At 28.6% G+C, this 25,362-nt stretch overlaps 1 protein-coding gene across 1 annotated transcript in view; it reads left to right on the forward strand.

Annotated features, from left to right (window-relative positions):
• Positions 1-1,953: 1,953 nt before the first annotated feature.
• LOC107453349 (ATP-dependent translocase ABCB1) overlaps positions 1,954-25,362 on the forward strand; it is a 50,572-nt gene continuing 27,163 nt past the window's right edge. Inside the window, exons 1-12 of the mRNA XM_043045621.2 lie at positions 1,954-2,532; positions 6,753-6,816; positions 10,606-10,769; positions 13,201-13,425; positions 14,564-14,735; positions 15,515-15,639; positions 17,779-17,968; positions 18,095-18,208; positions 19,673-19,783; positions 19,873-19,998; positions 23,098-23,301; positions 23,385-23,555. Coding sequence (XP_042901555.2) covers positions 2,396-2,532; positions 6,753-6,816; positions 10,606-10,769; positions 13,201-13,425; positions 14,564-14,735; positions 15,515-15,639; positions 17,779-17,968; positions 18,095-18,208; positions 19,673-19,783; positions 19,873-19,998; positions 23,098-23,301; positions 23,385-23,555 — 1,803 coding nt within the window. The 5' untranslated portion in view covers positions 1,954-2,395. The remainder of the gene's footprint in view (positions 2,533-6,752; positions 6,817-10,605; positions 10,770-13,200; positions 13,426-14,563; positions 14,736-15,514; positions 15,640-17,778; positions 17,969-18,094; positions 18,209-19,672; positions 19,784-19,872; positions 19,999-23,097; positions 23,302-23,384; positions 23,556-25,362) is intronic.

Genomic DNA, 25,362 nt, shown 5'->3' on the forward strand with positions numbered 1-25,362 from the left:
TGATAAAAAGTACAGGCACTCAGAGAGCAGGTAATTTTTACCAAAATTTCATCCAGAAATTTGAATATTGTGCATAATTTATTTTGTCTTTAAACTGAATTTCAATTTTGATTGTAATTTTTTAAATGAAATAACGAAGAAAAGTTTGTAGTTTTGTTTCAGTAATTTTTAATTTCATTTTGAAAATTTAAATAGCAAACTACTATTAAAAGAATTTCTATTATTACAAGGCAGTACTTTAGTTTTTTATTCAGTTTTTTAGGCAATAAATCTTCTAAATGTCTTGAAAGAATTTAATGAACATTTTAGGTACTTTTTTAAAATTTAGTATACTTGAAAACACACAAAATTTCAAGAGAAATTTTGGACATTTTCAAAATTGTGATTTGGACCCCCTACGCAATTGTTTTAAAGATCAGAAATAGTATCAGTTACAAATTTTTTTTATAGATATGTATACTCGGATATATGACAGTTCCTATTTTCATTGTTCATGACAACATGATTTTTAAGTAACACTTTATAGTTGTTAAAAGTTATAGATTTTAGATGTTATAGATAGACTTTATATTAACACTACCTTTAATTGAAATTAGATGTGGTGCCATCGTGGCTGCAAAATGAAGAGGTAAGTCTTTTTATTTAAAATATCGGAACACATTTTGTTAGTGTATATCACTAAATTTAAATTCATGAAAGCTAATATTTTATTTGCTTGAGTTTCACATTTTGTTGCGTTTATTAACTAGCTCACTCAATAAATGGTATGTAAAAAGAAGACATGGTTTTAGTACTTTTTAACAGCTATTGATCCAAAAATTTATATTAATATCGGAAAATAGAATAAAACGTAAATAATCCGTCAAACAAATGATATAGAATCTTGAACTTTTATTGATAAAATAAAAATTAGAATAAAAGGAATCACATTTAAATATTTTTTTTTAAAATTAAAAATGAATTATTAAAGAAGCAATAGCAAGAAAGTAGTTATATTGTGATTAAAAGTTTATTTGTTGAGGTTTAGCATGTTTTTAAAATGATTAAAACTTACGTTTGAATTTTTACTTTTAGTTACCGTAACAACTGCAGTTTTAACCTTGAATTATTTATGATGATCTATAACAAGTGCGCTGCAGTTATTCTGTCCCTAATAATAAAATACAACAAAATACTTATTTTTCCTTAAAATAGTTGATGAAATAAAGTATATTTGCCTAGTTTTTATTCAAATAAGACGTATATAAAATTCTGGTACAAATATCGTACTGTAAGTTAATGGCATTTTTGGTAAACAAAGTCATCATTCTGGTAACAAAAACCAAATTATACGGTGTTTAAGCTATTTATTTTTAAATTTTTCTGTTCATATGGTGTACGTTTACCTGAAAATCTGGTTTTCAAAATTTTACAGTTCTTATTATCACGCATGTAGTAAAAAATATAAAACTGAAATGTAAATTTTACCGAATAAATGGTTTTTATGCCTTGTTTTAAATTATCATAATAAATAGTTAATATTTTGTAAGATATTTTGAAACCATATTTTACAGCTAATTTTACCAAAATTGTTATCAAAGCGCTTCGGTAATAATTATTCTGCTTTTTTTGTGTTCCAGAGCAAAAAACAAAGTAAATTTTGTTATAGTCTGGCAATTTTCCAACATATTTTTTCTTAGTGTTGTTAACTTGTGCTCTTTCCTGTTTTTCATTACTATTTAAAAAAAGAAGAAGTATTTTACTGAAATTCAGCATTTTTTCACTTTATAAAAATTATACAGAATTTAAGCTTTGTAACATTTTTCCCTTATCTTAGTGCTTACACAACATTGTTATATCTATCTGACAAAAATGATAACAAAAAATCGATAAAACGTTGCTTGGTTCTCTTCCATTATCTTTATTAATCAAAGATTAATTTGACGTAAGAACAAATCGCTACAATAATCTCACGGGGGTGTAGAGTGTGGAATGGGCTTATTTTAGATCAATGGAGATAAATAGCGAGAAAATTCAATTGCAAAAAAAATTCTTTTGTTTGTATTTATAAAAAAGAAGGGGTAACTACATGTAATAAAGTTCCTGATTTGTTCCGTATTGTTGAGAATATTTAATTGTAAAAAAAAATTTTTTTTTCGTTCGTACTGATAAAAAAGAAGGGGTAACCACAAGTAATAAAGTTCCTTATTTGGGTGAAAACTTATCACTCTTTGGACTCCAATCAGTCAGTAAATTTAGTGACGCTGTTGCACAAGGTTTTGGTAATGAGGAATTCATAATATTTAAACCGGCAATTGTAAGCTTTCGGAAGTGGTGTGTGAATATTTCCTGAAGGAGGGAGTGTCCCTTTAAAAAAATTTTCAAGTCGCAAATGAATTAAAACCTTTAAAGAAAAATGTCGAATAAAGGTGATTATCAAAACTCGGATACAAATGGATTTCGGAATGGAAAAGATGATAAAGTTCTTGAGGAGACATACATAAATGAAGCTTTTGACGATAATGAATGCTTAATAGGTGGTGCAGGATGCAGGTTTGTTTTTTATTTTATTATGGAATTTTCATAATTAAGCTATAATAATTTAAATGAGCATTAAAGTTTATAAAAAATGTGTAAAATAATTTAAAATAAGTTGGTTTATTTGATTTTGTTTCTTTAATTTCGCTGAATGGGTCCTAATAAAGAAAAGAATCGTAGATTTTACGGTATGGTGTGTTAGAACGTCAGTAGTCGTAAGATTTCGAACCATGTTTATGTTTATTTTTTTTTTTACATATTTCATGAATGCCTACCGTAGATAGTTTATATCTTCTAGAAATTGATTGCCGATACAAAATTAACATCTGGAAAAAATTAAAAAGTGGTAGTTTAAAAAGGTTCAATAGTAGATATTTTTATATTTTTATACTTGTGGCAGCAAAAATATTTTATTTTTTTAAGTAAATATCTATATATAGATTCAAAGGTGTCAGTTATGAAATTTTATTTTGATAGTAGAAGCTTATATGACGAAATTTTCAGCCTTTTTTATAACAAAATTGATACAAGTTATTAATTTTTTCCCAGTGCGCACGAACCATGCTATATAACCAGGGGAAAAATTGTCTTAATTTCACCAAAAGGATTGTGGCCAATTCTTATCCTGCCCAAAGTGATTAGCAATATTCTTGACACAACTTTTTTTGATTAAATTGGTATTTTTTGGTTAAATTTAAGTACTGATTTATTTTCAAATTCGTATTCGCATTCTTATCGTTAAATAGTTATAAAGTGTTCTTATATAAAACTACAACAATTGCATGTGTTGTTAAAAAATTATTCTTTGTTTTCAGTGAAAATTATTTACTTTTAAGAAGAAAAAAAAGAAACCAGTGATGAAGAAGAAATAATTACGGGTAGTGATGTGGAGAGCAAATATGGAAAGGAGTTTCCTAGTTTCCAGAATCTCCGCTCGAAGAAAATAAAAATCTCCTCTCGCCAACTCTCTTAATTGCCTCTCATTCACTTCTTTTAAAGTCAATATTTTTTTTTAACAAAAAAATTCATTTTGTAAATAAAATGTAGAATTGCTGTAATTTTCTCCAAGAAAATTTTCTTAATACGATAATAGCAACAAGCTGAACGATTACATGATTCTTCAAAAAAATAATCAATTGTACTTGAAAAGAGATATTTAGACTTATGAATACGAGTACAGTTGACCTTTTTTCTATTTTAAAAGTTTACAATTCCTTATTACATAATGATGATTAAAAATTCAATTACCTCATTGTAGGGGAAACATATCCTGATTCAACATGTCTTAAACTTAGTAAGATACACTAAGCACTTTATAGATCTCACTTTCTAGTTTTCATTGCAACTAATTTAATTGTTAACCGTGCTTCTTAAAGATAGAAATTCTTCAAAAATACATTTAGATTGATATGCGAGTTAAATATGGGTGAACGCTTCTTAGTTATGAATGTACAATGTTAGAATTTTTTATTCTAAAATTACGGTAAAATAACGGGTAGCAGTTTGTCCATCAAGTTAGCCATAAAGTCTACGGTGAAGAACAATTTTTACCTTCGGCTTTGAAACTGTTTACAACTAGCATAGTTTTACAATTATCGGAATAATGGAGATGGGAAATGCTAGACTTTTTTTTATATTATGCAGTTTTATGGTGCTACCATCAATCCGTCCAGGATTCATTGTCCAGGGTCACAAATTGGGGAAAGCAGGACATTGGAAATTTCATGTGCTGAAGGGAATGGAGAGAATATTGCTGTGTAAACGCTAAGACTCTAATCCCCGTTCTTGTCGGTCATGAGATTGACAGATTAGCTTTCTCGACTATAATATAAACCCTGGTTCGAAGTGGCTTTATAAGGTAGGCCTCGTTGGTGCAATGAAATTCTGGTTGTTTAACCGCATTAGGTGAGAGCTGCTAGTAAACGGTTTTTCTCTCTGCTGGCAGTTTGAATACCACTTCATTTGGATTATTTGACTGTTTTGATAGAATATGGTGAAATAACACTTAAAACATTTGTTATTTAACCACTTTTTCCCCAGAAATTTCTAACAGTGAAGGAAAAAATGCGATACCAGGATTCTATTGTTTTAAAATTATAAGAAAAAACTGCTGTTCTAAAGATTTTCGCTTCATTCTTTATAACAGTGTTTCCTAATTTTATTCATCTATTGAACCTATAAATGATAAGTTTGATTTTTGGCGGAATTTCTGAGACTTAATGAATTAGTTTTGTTAGCAAATGATAACATATTAATCAAAGAAAGGATATTAATAATCCAGAAAATACTTTGTATCTGAAATTTCGTTAATCATTTTGAATGTAGCTGATAAATGGGTGAAAAATAAATTTTTTATCATCGTATCATTTCATCAATTCTAGTCTTAGAAGTCTATTTTATATCAAATAATTGAATTTCAGGTTTGAGTCTCTCATTTATTCTGGTTCTTGATTTAATTTAGTGAATGCATAAACTGAATATGAGTGACTAATTGTGCTTTTCATTGATAGAAAAACGAAAAAGAACGAGAATAGACGTTGAAAATGATTATCAGAAAAACACTGTTCTTCATTGTTAAATTTAGTAATTTTTAATCGAGGTAAAAGATTATAGTATTTTTTCAGAAATAAAAGAGTTTGGCTGCCAGTAGGGGTGACTGCATGGAAATGTTTAGTTCTTAAGGTCTTTGCCCACCCTGGGCTATCTTGCCACGATTGATGATGGTATTCATTATTCATTCAAATTATTTTTTGTTCGTGTTTTTACTATCAAGCATTTTATTAAAATAATTAAAAAAATAATGTAAATATTCGAACAAATAATGGCTGATTAATTGGATAAAAATTCAATTACAGACTTTGAAAATCTTAATTGGAAAAAGAAATTGCAATTTTCGGAGCCCCTTGTGGCTGTACCATGGAACCCTAAGTTACCGCAGAATACCTTTTTGGGACCTCTGCTCTAAAATGCTTAGTCTTATAAATTGTTTGTTTTAAAATTACAACGAAAAAAATCGAATTTTATACTACCTCATGAGGAGGATTACAGTTTAATGGAATCAGAATAGTATTGATTGACGAATTTTAAATCAGTCTGTTAGAAACTATCATCGCTATACTAACACAAGCAAATATAATCCATGGTCATTGTTTATACCTTGGATTGAATAAAAAAGACAAAAAATATGCCATCAAGAGTTCTGAAACAAATATTCAAACAACTATACTGAAACAACAAGGTTGCAAAACAACTATGTCTTCACAATTCTAAAAGTTTTTGCGTCTAATACTAACATATTAAGTAGAATTGTTTTTTTTTTAATTAGAGATCATTTTTAATCTTTATTTAAGCTGCAGTGAAAGTGTTACAGATTTGATAAGTAATAAATGTGATCAATGAATTCAGTATTGATTACGATTTAAATCGGAACTTCTCGCTACGTTAGTAAATGTGATGTTTTCCAAACATTATTTTAATTTTATTATGTTTGAAGGTTATTTTATGACAAGTAAATAGAACAATCGCAATGAAGTTTGAAGGTTATTTTATGACAAGTAAATAGAACGTAATCGTAATGAATTGAAATATTTCAAACCTAATGTTTTGTGAATTAAGTACGTACTCTTTTAACCGATGCACTTAAATATCATAATTTTAGAAAAATTATGAGTTTATTTGCTGAAAAGTAAGTCTTCTTTATATTTGCTGAACTTTTATTTCAGATCATTATACTTTATTCATGTCAAAATGTAGAAATTTAAAAACTGTTTCATATTCATTTTTTTAAGATATGAAAAGTATATATTTCACTTAATTATTTTTGCGTACCCTACCGAATCAATTTTTTGCTCTGTTGCTTTTCTTTTTAAAAGGACAGTTTACTTTTTCAAAAATGAAAAATTGGTATCCCAAATGTTTTATTGGGATTTATTTGGTTGAAACAAGTCAAGTCTGTTTATCTTAATATATTAACAAAATAAAAAATTACATTTTCATGTAAAGTCACATTTTTTAAGACGACTGTAAGGGTACGCAACTAAAAAAATCCTCCTGGTAAAAAAACACGCATGTAGTACAACTTTTTTCGTGTTTTTGATGAATTTATATTTCCACCATTATTGCGAATCACAATTACTTCGCTTACTACCGTTTTTGAAGTAATACTAAATGTTATCATTTAAATTTGAGACATAGCATTTTCTACATAATGAAATTTATTTTAAATTCATTTTCAGTGAGAAAGAGGAGAAAGAAGAAAAACCTGAAGATGAAATTCCACCTGTGACATTTTTTTCATTAGTAAGTGTCTTACGAATTTCCCAACTATTTTAAAATAACAACAAAAAATATTTTAACTGAAAAATATTTTAAAATTAAAAATATTTGTGCTTAATTTAACGACATATTTCCGAATCAGAGTGTTCCGAATCAGCAAAGTTTGATTAATATATGTTATCACTCATATGAATTCATAATTATGCCATTATTTGTGGCATGGCTTAATTTGTATTAAATATTTAGTTTTAAATCTCCAAATACAAGTGAAATATTTTTAAGTAGACAAAGATTTCTCCCCTGAAAGGTGAAATGGTGCAAAATATTTGTATAAATAGATTTACTATTTTTGCTTAGTGTTACATTTCGTTTCGAAATAAATTTCAAAAATAAATAATAATAAAATTCATATTTTATTATTATTTAATTTGATTATAAATAATTACAATCAAATTAAATAATAATAAACTAATAAAGTTCATAATATTGAACTTATTATTTGTTATAATAAATAATAACAAGTAATAAGTTCAAAAATAATGAAATTCACAAAATTGAACTTATTATTTATTATAATAAATAATAACAAATAATAAGTTCAAAAATAATAAAATTCACAAAATTGAACTTATTATTTGTTGTAATAAATAATAACAAATAATAAGTTCAAAAATAAAAAATCCCCCTTTTGAACACTTATAACCGCGGTGGAGATGGATCTTAAGATTTCTTAATTTAATACTACAGGATATAATAGCGAGAATGTAAAAGACTCCAGAGATATAAAAATTGCTTCTAATTGTATGATATTATGTTAGCGTTATGCATTATTAACAATTTAAATTACTTTTCATTCATTACTTCTTCATATATATAACGCATTTTTTATTCCTAAGTTTCAACATTTCTAGTGCAGGTGATTATTTTTCGAATCCTAGTAATCGTTCAATTTGTTTTAATTTACATACTAAAAAAATGTTTTTAGATAAAATTATAGTAATTATATATTTTATAAATTAAATAATGCTATTTTATTAATAAAAAACAGAAATAAATAAGAAGCAATAACAGAAGCTGGAGAGCTGCACTGTAAAAAATTCCAGAACCAAGTTTGGTAAAAAGTACCAATATTTAAAATGTCAGTACTTTTTACCGAATAATTTTAGGCATTAGAAAATCTGATATCCCGTAATTTTTAACAATAATGATATTTATTGTAAAATCACTGTAATAAAATAAATATCACTGCGAATTTATAATATAAAATTAAGTTAAAAAATCGATTTAATATTAAAATGGATTTTACCAATGTTGCATTCAGGATGCCCAGTGCTTTTTATCGTAATTTGATTCAGAATTTCAGTGTTAGAGAGCAGAAGTCGGAGTTTTCTAGCAACTTAAGAAATTAGTTTTATACATCACATCCAGTTATCGATTTATATGAACCACTTGATAGCAAACATCTTAATGTTGTTTAAAAAAATAAACTCAGCTTCTTTCATTAAAAAGAAATTTAAAATTCTCCTATGATTTAAAGTTGCATCTGGTAGAAGGAATGAAAATTTTCTTAGTGAGTAAAGTTTACATTGATAAGCATTCACTTCGCTTGAGATAAATTAAAGATAAGTTATTTACATTTATTTGCATAGTGCAGATAAACTTACCTTCTGGTGAATTGCTGACAGGCATTTTACTGTCTATTTTTGTTGTAACTGGAGGTTGGTTTTCCAAAAATGAAACAGAAAATGAAACTGTCTATCAGTTTTATCCTTGAAAAATGCAAGATTAGAACAATATGAATAAAAATACTTTTTAGGAGTTTAAAGTACGGTAAGCATAGAAAAAAAAGAACGAAACACTTTAATTACTGTGATGAGTGGCAGAAAGCAACGAATTTTTTTTTAAATGTAACGTTATATAAGTAACGTTATATAAGTAATAAAATATTACAAACAAGAATAAGAGTAGACTTTTAATTAGAAATAAATCTAATTGCTTTCAAAGTGGATACCTTTTGCGTCGATGCAGAGGCCTCAAACGCTTATCGAAATTTTAAGCAATGAGGCGCAAGTCTTCTTCACTGTACATTACAGAATAAATTGCTGGTAAGAAACGGCACTCTGGTCAGTACTTTTTACAGTAAGATACATTTATGCCTCGAAATTTTTCAAAGAAGAAATTCTGATGTATTTCAATTTTTAACTGAAATATTTAAGGTGAATTCCCTGAATCACAATTATATATATACTACTTGAAAAATATCTGGTTAAAATTTTACAGTAAAGTGGATTTTAAGGAGGCTGCAGAGTGACAGTGTTTTTCACTGGAATTTTGAACAGTGTACCTTTAATCTAAACGCTTTTATCTAATCCTTTAATCTAATGTACCTTCAATCAATCCAATTCCGCCGAATCCTTTGCTTTACAATCTTAGATATACAATAGGGAATATACGTTCTAATACAAGAGGGAATCTTTGTTTTATTGATTCTATACAGAACAAGCGTACGATTTTACAGTGTCGTTTTCTTGTTTTAAAAAATTCTAAACTATCAGATCTCTCGTTTGTCATTGTAAAAATGTTAAAAAAAAACAATAAATTAAGAGATACATTAAAAAATATTTTATAATTAAAGTAACAGACAGTAAGAAGTAAGCAAACGCAATAAATAAATTTGTTCTATTCTATGATACAGTAAAATTACCCGAATTTTTTTGTAGCCTCCTGTGATGATTTGATGATCAGATTATCATATATTGACATACAATTTCATTGGTTGGAAGAAATATTTTTATATATGCTAACTATCTTTTTAATGGCTATGTTTTAAGTTAAGGAATCAGAAAAAGAAACATACTTTTTCTGAATTATGCAATTTGATAATAGTCTAATCAGATTTTTTCAAGAATGCAATTGACAATTTGGAGTCTTTAATGTTCTTTTTTTTTCATTTTTATCTCGGCACTTTCTATGAATTTTTTTTAATGTCTTTTAAAGTAGGTAATTTTAATAAACTAAATCTAGAGTTTGAGTACGGTCGGTGAAACTGTTATTAAGCAATAAAATATCATTCAAACTTAATTTTTTAATTGAAATTTTATTTATTTACAAAATAACTTGAAGATTCTTCTGGAACATTTTTTTCTGAGAAATTTCCACAGCTCATTAAACGATAACACAGGGGAACAAATTTTTTGTTTTAATGAACTTTATTTAATGACATTTTTAGTTTATTTTTAAATCAAATTGCGCAAATCAAAAGGCATTATATATAAGAGGGGGTCACGTACAAATTGCGGCAAACGTCGTGGGGTGCTAGAATACTTCATCAGGGTTAAAACTGCAGAGGATGTTTGGAAATGTCGTCGTATTTGACCAGAGGCGCTTCCCTATTATGGCCTGTTCAGAAGTATACGAAGAAACAGTTCAAAATATGGAAGCGAGTGGCGTATGACGACATTTCCGGGAATATAGTTTCAATCCTGATGATGACTCCTAACTCCCCTAGAAGTTTTTCGCACCAATTATGTGGCCCCTGTTTCATATAAGGTTTTTAAACTTGTATATTTTGACGAAAAATAAACTTAAAATGTAATTTTAAAAAGTCTGCAGCTTCTAAAAACTTGTAGTAAAAAACTGATTGCATATTTGAAATCAGGGATGCGAAAGTATCTAAGATCTGTAAAAAAATTTCATGCAACAGAGAAAAAATTGTTTCACGGTGTAACTTAAAATTCCCTTTTTTATTTACTTATTTGTTATTTTATTTTGATTTCATTTATTTTTAAACAACATAACATTTTTTAATTGCAGTTTAAGTATTCTTCTGCCTGTGATAAATTGCTGATGATCATTGCCTGTATCATAGCCATAGCGTCTGGTTGCGCAACGCCAGGAATTATGACTATATTTGGAAAAGTCATCCAGAAAATGATCACCTACGACATGACTGTTAACAATATTTCAACTTCCAATATGTATGTTTAAAGTAAAACTATTTATTTTATAGTTTAAATCAAAAATTGTATTTGAAACTGTTTATGAGAATATATAAATTTATCGATATAATTAAACAACATTACCCCAGATTTATAAAAATTCTGGAGAATGTGAATTTTGAGTAAGAACATGAAGCGAAATGTAATTTCTTTTTACATGAAATGATTAATTTATGTTGGATTTTGTTTGTTTCCCTCTAAGGTAAGGACAAAATAATACTGACACTTAAAAAAGAAATCTATGCGACAAAAATCTATTGATAACTGTTTCATACACTGTAAAAATGTTTGGTGTGGTAGGTGAATAAGTACAGAACTGTGGTTATCGTGCAAAAATGTATCTAAATTTGATAAAATTTTAATTGTTAGAAATAATTGTTGGCAGAGTATACTTCAAAAAATGTGCCTGCTTTTTAAGCAAAATGTTTTTGCAATAAAGTAACAAATTTATCCTAATGCCCATGGAACTTGTTTATGGAACTGCAGCGTTTTCAGTAAATAAGAAAACAAAAAATAATTAAATAAATTAAATATGAAATTGAAAAAGTAAAAAAAATTGCTGTAAATACACATTTCATGATTATATGAGAGCAATCCATCACCTCAATTTTTTTTAAATGCTTAATTTCTTGTAATTTTATTATGCATATTTTTCTAAAGCAATTATCTTTTTTTATAAAATTGCTAGTTTTTTTTAAAAAAAGGAATTACCCCGGTACTTTAGGATTGCAATCATGCCACAATTTTTCATGCATTTTTTAATTCGAATTTTGGGATTGTTTTCCTTTTGATTAATCGAAATCATCAAAATAAATCTGAAAGTTACAATTGCTAAGCAAATATTAAATCTGAGTGAAAATAAAGTGCAGATACTTTTATCTAGAGAGACATAGGTTCGTTTCAGTGGTATAATCACGGACGTTCTACATCTACACTACCGAAACGAAGAAGGAAAAAAGAAAACAAAGCGATGCATACAAAATTACAAGCAAGTTAAAACAAGAAAGGGGCACTGATCAAAACTTTAGGGAACCAAATCGAACAGGACATTCGGATGCCGCTAAATTTTGCCTACTTAAAGTGTTGCCAGTCTAGCAACACTTAATCCAAAGATGCTATTAATCCCAATGAAAATCATTTGTTTTGAATCGTTAATCAATTTTAGATATCACTATACCTTAAGAGATATAGTATGCCTCTTGAATAAAAATATGCTAACATTATTTTAAATAAAAATTTACTATTCTTTGTATCAATGTTTTCATTCTACTTAAATCTAATGCATGAGTTACTTTTATTACTTATTTTTACAACGCTGATAGTAAAAGAATTTTATTAAAAGTTCTGTAAAAATATACTTCAAGCCCTTGAGGCCTCTGCTATAAATATGGGCCTTTCCACTAACGAAGACAAGACCAAATTCATGGAGTTTTCAAGCTCAACTGTAAACTATAGTGAACCTTTGCAGATAAACGGACATTCCTTTGAAAAGGTTAAAGAATTTAAGTGTCTTGGTACAATTATCAATGACCGAAACAAACTGAAATCTGAAATTGACAATAGAATCAATATGGCCAACAAATGTTATTTTGGACTAAAAAGTCAACTAAGATCGAATTTTATTAGCCGAAAAACAAAACTAAAATTATATAAAACACTCATTCTGCCTGTCTTGCTATACGGAAACGAAACCTGGGCTTTAAACCTTGACGTCCAACGCCCGATAGAAACGTTTGAAAGAAAGATACTTAGAACTATCTTTGGTGCCATACCAGAGGGGGGATGTTGGCGAACACGGTACAACTTTGAACTTTATGGGCTCTATAAACATCCTCAAATTATGCAGATAATCCGAAGCAACCGACTAAGATGGCTCGGCCATATCTGGAGAGGCTCTGAAGATAGCCCTGTAAAAATTGCCACCTTCAAGAACCCTCAGGGGTCCCGCTCTAGAAGTAGACCATCTACTCAATGGCTCAACGACACCGAAAACGACCTCAAAGTCCTAAAACTTAAGAACTGGAGGGGAGTTGCCATGGACAGAGGGAGCTGGAGAAGGCGTGCTGTTGAGGCAGCCAAGGTCTGCAAAGGGCTGTTGCGCTCCTGAAGAAGAAGAAGAAGAAGTAAAAATATATGCATTTAAATATCCCATAGTTACTCTTTCCATACAAAATTAATATGGTACGCATACAATATTATTGGATGATACGTACCTACTCTAGATAATTACTGTGTAGGTAACACATTGCCTACGAAAAAATTGAATCTTTCTCTAAACTTTAGTAAAGCCAAATAGACTACTGTTAATATTTAGGGAGCTATTGAAAAATTTAATATATTATTGACATAAGTTTAGTATATCATTGTACTTTCTTTCATGTTCCTAATTAAATAAATTTTAATTTTTCAGGACTAAAGAAGATTTTCTAGAAAGTGCAACAATGCTGTGTATTTATAATGCAGCTTTTGGGGGAGTAATGTTGATTTGCAATTACATATTTGTAAGCTTTTTTAATACAGCAGCAGCTAATCAAGCATTTAGAATCCGTTGTTTATTTATGTCTTCAGTGTTGAAACAGGACATCGGATGGTATGATACGCATGAAACTGGAGATTTCGCTAGCCGTATAACTGGGTAAGATATATAAAACTATACTAAATGATGAATTTTGTTACTTAATGATGTTTAATCTTATGTTAAATCTTAAATCGCAAAGCAGATGGAATTATTAATTTCATCCAACCTCCAAAATCTACATACTATACATACCCAATGAGTATTAATTTTTATTTTCTTATACCTTTGGGAATAAAGAATAATTGTTTTAACTTGTCTCGTAATTAAAGTTAGCAAAGAATTTTATTACATCATTATAAATGATGCGGTATTTTTTGGTTAAAAAGATTAGTCTTAAAATTATTGTAGGTACTAAATTTTAAATATTATTCTGCTATCATCATATCTTACTTTCTAAATGTACAAATTTTTCAAAGGACAGTAATTTCTATATTTCCGGTATTTTAATTTTGCCTCAAAACTAGATTTCAAAATTTAGGTGCAATGTTAAACCTAAGTGGAGAAAAAATTTTGGTAAAATTATCGTACTGTATGGTAAAGGCATTTCTTTTAAAGAAACCATGATTCTTGTTATTAAAACCTAAATATATGGTATTTAAACCATACGTTTGATAATTTTTCATGATATGATAACGGTTTACCGAAAATTCTGGTTTTCAAAATTGTAGTTCTTATTATCGCATATTTAGTAACAAGCACTAAACTAAAAAGTAAATTTAACCAAATAAATATTTTTTTTACCATGAAGATATGATAAAATTGCAAAAATTTCCAAATTTTCTCTTAAATTATAAAACTATATTTTATTGCTAATTTTACCAAATTTATTACCAAAGCGCTTCGGTAAAAATGACCGTGCTTTTTGGTGCTTTCATAGAGCCAGAGAAACGATAAATTGTAAATTTTGGTAGTTTTGACCAAACTTTTTTTCTCAGTGTACTATAAAAGTAAACAGAATTTTAAAATTAAACAGTTATGCACTGAACAAAAATGCCCATTGGATACGTAATTGAAAATTTCAATGCAATAAAATTATATTTAAATATCTTAAATTTATATACCTCACTTCATATGGTTAGTTTAAGAAATTGAACCCATAATTTCCCTTCACCTAATCTGCTTTCCTTTTATTAGATCAAAATTTTACTGTATTAAATTAATTGAACAGAAATAATGTTTTTGAATTTATTTTCAGGGATTTAACAAGAATACAAGATGGCATGGGAGAGAAAGTCGGCATATGCCTCAGCTTTTTATCTTCTTCCTTTTTATGTCTTGGCGTAGGTCTATATTACGGATGGAAACTTGGATTGGTAATTCTTGCCATATCACCAATACCAGCAATCGCTACGGCTGTAGTGGCTAAGGTAAGTGAGAACCGCTTTCTATTTTAATTAATATCTCCTTTTGTTGTTGTTCATTTACGTCGCACTAGAGGTGCACAATAGGCTATTTGTGACGGTCTGGGAAACACCCATGAGGATGATCCGAAGACATGCCATCACAATTTTGATCCTCTGTAGAGGGGATGGCACCCCCGCTTCTGTAACCGAACGACCTGCAAGCGAAGTCGAGCACTTTACGGTAGAACAGTTAATGAGGACCAATACCGCACACTCTCGGTCCGTACGCAGACTTATCCAAGTGGTCACCCACCCGCACACTAACCGCAGCCAGTGATGCTTGACTTCGGTGATCTGCTGGGAACCGTGTCTTAGCGATCAGTCTACTGCTGGACTATCTCTTTTTGTAATTGTTATTGAATTAAATCTGTTTCTAACATTGTTCTGTAGGCTGTAAAAATTCCGGATGAAGTTACGGTAAAAAGTATTGGCACCCTGAGTGCCAGTATTTTCTATCGTAATTCTATCCGAAATTTTTTGCAGTGCATTAGCTCAACAACCTTTTTCTACATTGTTCTTACAAAAGTTTGAAAAAGTGTCCTTCAAAATATTTGACATCAAATTAACGATGAAGAACAAATTTTATTTTAAAAACTGTATAAAGTAGAGAAGGCACCGAAAAAGACCTTGATTAAAGCCTAAAATGAATTAACGTTTTATTTAAGCTATTGTATGAGAGTGCAATATTAATTATAAGTAGGAAATGAAATAATGTCTTATAGTAAATATATTACTATTTTTAGATACAGGCAAACGTTTCTAGAGAAGAAAGTCAGGCCTATGGTGCAGCAGCTTCTGTAGCTGAAGAAGTATTATCATCTATTCGAACAGTTTCTGCATTTGGAGGAGAGATCAAAGAAATTCAAAGGTATGAAAATTTCAAATTCAACTTCTTGAGTAGCGATGTTTCAAGGGATAGAGAGTTCGCCTTCTAATGAGGTGAATCGGGTTTGAAACTCAATTGATCAATGAAACTCAATTGAACTGTTCGATACGAATTTTGCCTCCAGCTCGCACCGATCACAGTTCTGACGCGCAACATCCTCAGTGGTAGACGGATCATGGGTTAGAGTCCCCTTGCCCTCTTACCATGGGAGGTTCTCTTCGTCTTCTTCTTCATGTAGAGCAAATGCGGGTTAGTTCCCTCAAAAAGTTCTCCATGAAGGCAAATTTCTCCCAATACTTCATCCAGGAGTTCCCTTGTCTTTTGGATTTGGTTCAAAACTACAAGGCTACGGAGTTAAACATCAGCGGTCGTAAACTAAAAAATTGTGTCTTCTGTTCAACGAAGGTTAGAAAATAAAATAAATTTCAACTTTTTATGCTTAAGCTGAAAAAATTTAAAAAAATTTTTAAAAATTTATTGTATTTATGAACGAAGTCTATTAAAAATGTAAGTAAATTGAAAAATTAGTAAGGCAAACTCACATGCTTACTACCATTGTAGAAAAGAAAAGTATCAACAGATAACTGTAAAGTATAAATAAAAAGTAAAGTATCAATAGCTAACTTTGAATAATAATAAACAAAATGTTACACAAATCATCGTACACCAAAAAAAGAGGGGATGAATGTAGAAACAGACAATGGGATTGGGAATTTGTATTTTGAAAAATTACTTCATATATATAATATTACTTACTTTCAAAAATTACTTTTCAAAAATTACTGAAAAATGGGGTAACTTTGCAAGAGACACGATAAGTATTTACCACACATGACTTCTAACTTACTTTAAAATAAGCTTTTCAAAAATTAAAAGAATTCTTAGGGAAGAATAAAATAATTATTTCACAAATAATAACAATAATTAAAGTATAAGTTTTTCAAATAATCGATCTCATGCTTTTACAATCAACAGAAATAAAAATTAAAATTTAAAAATAAAGAAATACAATCATTATTATATTTTATGTTATAATAATGCAACAAAGTTTGGCTAGTTGCTTGTCGGATATTTCAAAATGAAGGTTTTCGCTAGTATAATAAATATTTACATGAATAAAAATAGAAATAATTTCTATCTAAGTTATTCTATTAGTATTCCAAGTATTCTAAAAATTATTTCTATCAAATTATAATAAGTTTTTATTTTATTAGTTTAAAACAAATAAATATATTAAAGAAAATTTATATTTGAATAGTTTACTGAACTCACCGCTGCTGAAATAATGTGCAAGCTCCTGTTATCAAATGCATTGAGATGGTCCTCTCCTCGTGTGAAAGTATTTTTATTGCTTTAATTTAAAAGGAAATGTTGTTATTAAACTAAAATACTGTTCCGTTTCATCTATAAAAATTTCATCCGATCATCCTCTTCATCAACGTCACCGCCATTTTATTTACGTTTGTGGACGTCATCACATAAAATTGAAACGTCATAAAAAGCAAACGATCTGATTGGTTCAAGTGTGAACGAAGAGAAAAATTGCTAATATTTCACATGAGCAATTTTTGACTTTCGAGCAATTTTTGACTTTCGAGCAATTTTTGAAGGAATTGCCTTTAGAGTTGCGGATATAGAGTAGATTCCGTTTAAGGTTGCTCTTATTTTCCCTCGTTTGATGTACCCATTAGTATTCTTCACAAATACTATTTAAATATGAAAATTAAATAAAAAAATTTAAAAAAAAGTTTGAAAAATTTAAAAAGCATATATTTTTTGATTTTATTATCTTTTTATTTCCATGTTTAAAATATTTATAATTTATGAGGTAAAAATATTATTTATGAAAATCAAAATTTAAATAGTTTATAAAAATTAAAAAAGTATTTATAATTTATATTCAAATTATACTATTGGCTATGCTTAAAAGCGGTGTTATGCACCAAAAGTAGCCAGGAAATTTGTGTAGAAATTTTTCTTCCAAATTTATTCTAATTCAAACTATAACTACCAGATTTAAATAATACAATTTGTAATTAAATATTTAATCTAATTTTGTTCATATATAATTTAATTATTATAACTTAATAACTAACATATTATTTCCTATACTTTTCCCAGGTATGAAAACCGCTTACTTCCTGCTATGCAAAAAGGTATCAAAAGGGGACTGTGGACTGCTATGGGAGCAAGCGTAACTTCGCTTTCCATATATGCAGGATATGCTCTTGCTTTTTGGTATGGTGTTAAGCTTATTACTGAAGATTATGGTAAACAAAACCCCGAATATGATGGTGGAGTTTTAATTATTGTTGAGTAACTTTAATTTTCATTTATTCAAAATTATACAAAAATCATGAATAAATAATTTATTTTTCATTTACTTATTGATTTTTTTTAGAAATAGTATAATTACAAAAGTTTATTTTTGTAATAGGTATTTTTCAATGTTATGTTTGCGTCAATGTTTCTTGGACAAACATCTCCATATTTTGAAGCGTTTGCTCTAGCGAAAGGTGCTGCAGCTAAAATATTTCACATTATTGAAAGGGTATGTATTATTCATGTAAACTGAACTCAAACTATTGACTTTACAAGTCTGTTTCTGTATCATTTCACAATCAAGAGCATTATTCATCTACAGATAATGATGTTTTTGTCCAACACCAAAGCGTAAAAAGTACAGTATGAAACTTAGGAGTAAAACTTATCGGAATAAGGTGATGAAAAACTCTAAAAATTGAGTGTTATTTTAAGTTAATAGTGAATCAAACGTCCCTTCACACTTAAAAGGTGTAGTTCAATCTAAACGCACAGATAGGAAAGATTAAACCAAAAGCAAATACTTTTTCTTCGTATTTCAATCGTTTTGATACAAGTTGAAACTTTGATTTTGTCTAGTCGATGCTGGGCATTTCATAGAAACATGTAAGAAAACTGTTTTATGTATGTTTTTAGTCGTATTAATTGCATTATCATAAAAAGATGTACATAAAAATCTTCCAATTGTACTACATAATTTTATAATATTTAATTTCTTTTTTCTGTTTCGGTTTCCTTAAACTGTGTTCGAATTTATATTAAGATTCCCTCAGTACTGCGAGTATGTTTATGAACAAATTTTACTGCAAGAAATATTGTATATATGTATCCGAAAATAATGAGTCTTGCTTCATATTGTATCGCAAAAATAATTTTACCGACCCTTATGTGTATCTTATCTTACTATAATTATAAAATTTAGTGTTATTGAATAATAACCAGGGTGATGGCTAATTTACACCAAATAGTGTAAAAGAATTCTCTACGTGTTTCATTACACCGGGAACTGTTCTTGGTTCTTTATGTAGTTAGTTGAGATCTAAATGGAACACCATTTTAGTGTTAAGTGGTTGTCACCTTTTTTTGTGTTCAGATACAAGAATTTTTTTTACATGGAATACTATTTAAAATCTTGAATATTTTGTACAGAATTGCTGGAATTTTGTGAATTTTAGTCATTTTTGCATATGTCTATATCTCTTTTAGAAACTCCTTTCATATTGCAGTTCATGCATTACATATGATAACATTTCATGATAGTCAGTTGTCGACAGCAATCAACTTTTGAAAACTTGTTTATAAAAATTATAACTCAACTTGACTAAAATCTAATAACTAATTGGTAGCTTTCGTTAAAATGCCGACTGGCCTTGCATCAGAAAGGTTCTGGGCTTGAATCCCGGACAAGACATGGATGTTCTTTCATTCTCTATACTATTCGTCATTACTGCGGGATAAACATCGGCCCACCTAATATGGTGTCCCTGGAAAAGTGGACACCAAATCTACTCTTCAGATGCCATTATGACATAGGTCATTCCCCTGGTGGGCATTGGAAAAAAATACTTTCATTAAAATGCGATAAATTAACTACGCTATTTAGCACATTTTTTTCTACAATTACATAAAAGTATATGTATAGTTCTAGTTACATTTATCTTTTTCAATAAAATATTAAAAAATTGTTTTTCAGAAACCAGTTATTGATAGCAGCTCTGAGGCAGGATTAAGACCAAGAGCTTTGAGAGGTGTCATAGCTCTTAGGGATGTGAACTTTAGTTATCCAGCTAGAAAAGATGTGGCAGTATGTTAATTATGAAAAAAATTTATCCAAAATTTCTTAAAAGTGTGCATAAAGTTCTTTTTACTCAAAATTGTATTTAATTTTTTTAGGTATTAAAAAATATGTCACTGGATGTTGCGCCGGGAGAGACTGTTGCTTTAGTTGGATCAAGTGGATGTGGAAAAAGCACCATCATTCAACTTGTTCTAAGATTTTACGATACTGATTCAGGAAGTGTAAGTTTCGTTAGTATTCAAAATAGGTATTTATTTTAAATTTCTTTATTTCTTTACGGGAAATTTTATTTGGTTTTAGATTTCCGCCCAATTTGAATTCAATACTCGGTTAAAGTTATAAAACCCCAATCAGTATCAAATTTTAGAAATAAAATAAAAAAATTCTAAACTACTTTTTTCGAATAAAGGAGACAATATTCTACTTTTATCACACCTAAAATAATGATAAAATGCAGAATGCGTCTCTTTTGAAAGGCGTGGAGAGATTTTTCGGTAGTAATAGAAGTTTATTATAATTACGACGCTCTCTTCGATTTATTTATTTATTTATTTTTGAAATGTGACTAAAAAATCTTTCCACTCCTTTAAAGTTCTTATTCATAATTGATTTTTCCAAAGTTTCATAAAATATATTTTGTCGAGTATATTTCTTCGCCTTCTGTAGGCAAATTACTTTATATCAGCGGCTCTTAATTTTTTTCGGCTGTGGAACACTAAATGATCGACCTTATTTGGGTAAAAACCCGAGACTACTGAATATTCGCGATTTTGCACAGATTAACGAAGGAGAAATAATTATTTTAAAAATATGTAATGATCTAAATTTTATTTATTATTTCGTCAATATATAGTGAATTAATAGAGAATGAAATCATTCATCATTTCGATTCAGTAAGGTTAGTATTAATGGTGGGTTTTATATCAGGTTGAATTCATTTGTCATTGTTGAATTCATTTGAATTCACATGTCTAGAGTAGCATCTAGTCTTGATTGGAATTTAGTACATGCATAAACTGAAAACGACTAAGCTAAACTATTGTTCTAACCATTCTGATGAAATAAAACTGAAAAAAAGAGAAGAAAATAAATGCTGAGAATGATTATTCAAGCATATTTAGTTGAATTTGATTATTTTTATTCGTTGCGAAAAACTAATGCAATTTTTTTATAAAAGCAAATCATTTTCATCATACATATATTGTTATTGGAAAAAAGTAATTTGCAGCTTTTTTTTTGGTTACAAGCATTTTAATTAAATAATTTTTGAAATATAACGGAAATATTAAATTAATAATGAGTTATTGATTCCATTTCAAATTTAATTACAGATTTCAAAAACCATAACTTGTTAAAAAAATATCCTAACACACGGAACCCCTGTAACCCTTTGACGGAAACTCTAATCCGGGATTCTTTTCGTTAAAGGTCACTGAAAAAAAATCGTTATTTTGTTTTTATTGCTGTATTTCCGATTAAACTTTTATTTTTTTTTACTTAACTTATCGCTTGTTCTTGTTATCTCATCGAAATTACATAACAGTTTTTCAAAATGTGATAAAATTTATCTTATGAAAAATTAAATACGCTATTTATTTATCATAAGACATTCTTTCTTTGTTAATTTGTCATTGAAATTACTATTTAAAAAAAACAGTTACATTTTATTATCTATTAGCTGAATATCTGCTCTTCGTACTGCGTGGAAAGAGAAAATAATCAATAATTTAGTATTAAACAAAATTGCAACAATAAAGTGTTGAGCAATATGTCTAAAACTGAAAGACATATACCAAAACAATTGAATAACCTAATATGATTCTTATTTATTTTTGTTTACTTATTAATATTTGTTGCGTTTTCCGGTGGTTTGACTCTATTATACGAGGAAAAACAGGTTTTTAGTACTTCATCACATCAAAATAATGATCAACTGCATTCAGTATCATTTTGGTGTTGCGATTGACCCACTTATGATGGACAAAATTTCCCAGAATAAAAGAATTTTCTCAGGTACTTACCCTGGATTTTAGCATTATCACTCTTCCAAACGTTCGTTTACACACCCTAGACCAGGGATGGCGAACCAATGGCACGCGTGCCATTTATGGCACGCGACACAATATTTTGGGCACTCCACCGATCACAATTGTTGTTACACTATGAATTGTTATTACACTAATGCTATTACGCTATGAAGCATATGTAACAATTAAATTAAAATTCACAAAAAACAAACAAAATAATAAACAATTATTAATGAAAAAAATCAAAAATTAATACTAAGAAACAAGTATTAACAGTAAAAAACAAGCTAACAATAAATAACTAGCAAAAAAAATCAACAGTCCTGCTTAAACTAACATCTTACAACCTAATATAAGTTATTGGTCATCTAATCTGCAACAACGGAAGTCACACTGATGTTACTTTAAGTTGAATTACTTGTATAACTGAGACATTGCAAAATGTTTTTTTTTCGATGTAAATAAAGAGTTTTGAGTTGATAGTATTTAGTATTATTATTTTCCCAATACTCACGAAGTTAAAATTATTTGACGGCACGTCTATGACCTCATTAAGCAATTTTTTAGAGAAAATGGCACGTTGGTGTATAAAGGTTCGCCACCCCTGCCCTAGACTATTGGCGCTAACAATTTAAAAAAAACATCCAAATTTTCTTTCTCAAAAAAAAAATTTAAAAAGAATCTTTCTTTAAAAAAAATTTTAAACGGTGTAAATATTAGGAAACTAAATAATAAAATAATTTCTTAAAAACCTTTTTTTTATTTAAATTGATTAGACTTGTTTAAATCACTTTTTCAAGAGTACACAATCATTTCTATTGAGTTTGATGCTGAACTTAACTTCAGGGTGAATTCATTAGGCTTCGCTCACCGTTCAGGTTGCTCCATATCAGCAATAAAGCAATAAATTGCATAACCTGACATGACGAAAAAAATAATTTAATGTTAAAGAATTTAAAAAAAAATTCAAATTTAATTCAACTACACAAATCTAGTAAACATCACTGATGCTATCTTTAAACTATGTGAAAAGAACATAATTTTCTGAAGTTAAAATTATATCAATGGCTTTTGCTAAACCAATAAGAAATTTAAACGTACGTCTCTTTAGAACAATCTAAGTGAAATCTTTGAACGGCTATTATGATAAGTGACAAAACTATCTCTTGATGCTGTTGTCTAAATTTGAGGACTCTAGTGCAATTTGCTCTGGAGTTATAAAGGAGACACACAAACTGTTCATTTTATTGTTAAAGATTGTATTCAATTTCAAGATGATTGAATTTTTTTTAGGTTGAGCTTGATGGCACAGATGTCAAAGATTTGAACGTTGGTTGGTTAAGAGACCATATAGGTCTCGTTGGACAAGAGCCTGTACTATTTTCGACAACAATTTTAGAAAATATTAAATACGGTAAACTAGACGCAACGCAAGAAGAAATTGAGACAGCTGCCAAAATTGCTAATGCGTATGACTTCATTGATGCCTTACCATTAGTAAGTCATACATCATTTGCTTGTCTCTATTCAGCCTTTCGTTTAATCTATATATGTTCTCATATGTAATTATTTTTAAATAGAAATACAATACTCTTGTGGGAGAACGTGGAACTCAGCTGAGTGGAGGTCAGAAACAAAGAATTGCTATAGCTCGTGCCTTAATAAAAAATCCTAAAATATTATTATTGGATGAAGCAACTTCAGCGTTGGATACTGAAAGTGAAGCTATAGTTCAAGCTGCTCTAGACCAGGTAATAGACAAAGAACTCTTTCCTGAGAAGAAAATTTAAAATGGTTCTTTTTGTGCCAAAACATAATTCCTCTTGTTTATATACTAATAACTTTTAATCGAAAGCGCAAACAACTAAAATAGATATAGACATTAATGTCCTCTTTTTGTCATGATTGAAAATTCGAAAGTATTACATTCGGTGAAGCTTCTTCAGGATCGTATAATGAAATTAAATAAATGTGAAAAAATTCATAATTTTTGTATCTCTAAGCCTTTTTATTTTAACATGTTTTCAAAAAAAAATTTTCTTTCTTAGTGCTTACAATATTTATCTTAACAATTTTGTTCACTCATTTGTTGTGCATATCAATTAGAATCATTTTTATGGATTAATTTGTAAAAAAGTGGAAAAAAAGGTTAAAAATATCTGTTAGGTATATATAGCGTGCTGTAAAAATTGTAATACCTCATAAAATGCTTATTCCACTCACAGTATAAATAAATATATTATACTTAAGATAAAATAAGTCTACTTCAAAGCTGTATCTTAAATAAAAAAAATTCATTAGGGAATTAATTAAGATTAAAACACAAGAGTATCTATGAGAAAAGCACTTCAAAGTCTGCCTGTGGAGCAAGTTTCTGTATTAGGACAATTTAAAATCAGTCATAGCTTTTTCAAAAATGTAGATAGAGAGATGGTTATTTTTCAGTGCATTTGAAATAGTTTGAAGTTTTATTATAAGCAATAAAGAAAATTTCGATATTTTGGTCATTTTTTGGGAATTGTGAACTTATAAAACAAAGCATCATTAATTTAGTCGTTTGTATCAAATTGAACCCATTGTTGCCATTTTGATTTGGTGGAATTATCTGCGCTCGTTGCAGAATTCGTAATTAATTGTACCTATTTTTGAAAACTTTTCATTTTGACAAAAAATTATTTCATGTACTTAGAAATAATGCGTTTAATTTTTTTGAGTCCAAAAATTTAATTTCAATTGTTTTGATAAAGTATGCTTTTAATCCTCTCTATTTGTTTTCACAAATATACTGATGATGGATATTTAATTTATTTGACATTATCTTTCGGTACATGTAAAATACAGGGCCACCACCCAATCGCAATTTGAGATATAAAGCATATTTTAGACTATTTTTTTCTGACAAAATTATGACAATACAATTCTGCAATTATCAGTTTTGGATAGGTAGTGAAACAGTATACAGTTGCTTGTTATGAGATTTTTAGCAAGCATCTTTGTTTTTATGCAATTAGTATAAAAATAAGTTTTAGCGACATCTAAATAAAGTTTAATCGGTTTTGCATCATTTTAAAAAAAAATTAAGAACTGAAAAACGTTAAGTTTTATATTGTTTATTCAAAACAGCATGTCGCATTATTTTTGTTTCCTTGAAGTTTTGAGGAAAAATTCATAGAAGTTCTAAAATTATCAATAATAATACTTTTATTTAGTTATTACGTACATATTACAGTTAGAAATTTTGAAAGATTATATAATATTGTATAACCTGTAGCTATTCAATCATCGGTGTATTTTTAAGCAAATCTAATTAATTATTCAAACGAATTTTTCCTTAATTAAATATTTTTGCTTTAACAGTCATAATGTTGTATCAATTTGTCTTCAAATTTTGTTGCGTTTTTATATTGAATTAATAAATGCTTTACATATGTTTTTTTTATTAGAAATTTGTATATCTATCACGATTATTAATTATGTATCCAAATGTAAAATCGTTCTGAAACAGCCCAGGGTAGTGTAGATGTTAATCGCAATTGGACTCCGTAATTTCGTGACAAG

This window comes from Parasteatoda tepidariorum, chromosome 2 (assembly GCF_043381705.1).
Source record: "Parasteatoda tepidariorum isolate YZ-2023 chromosome 2, CAS_Ptep_4.0, whole genome shotgun sequence".
NCBI classification, from domain to species: Eukaryota; Metazoa; Arthropoda; class Arachnida; order Araneae; family Theridiidae; genus Parasteatoda; species Parasteatoda tepidariorum.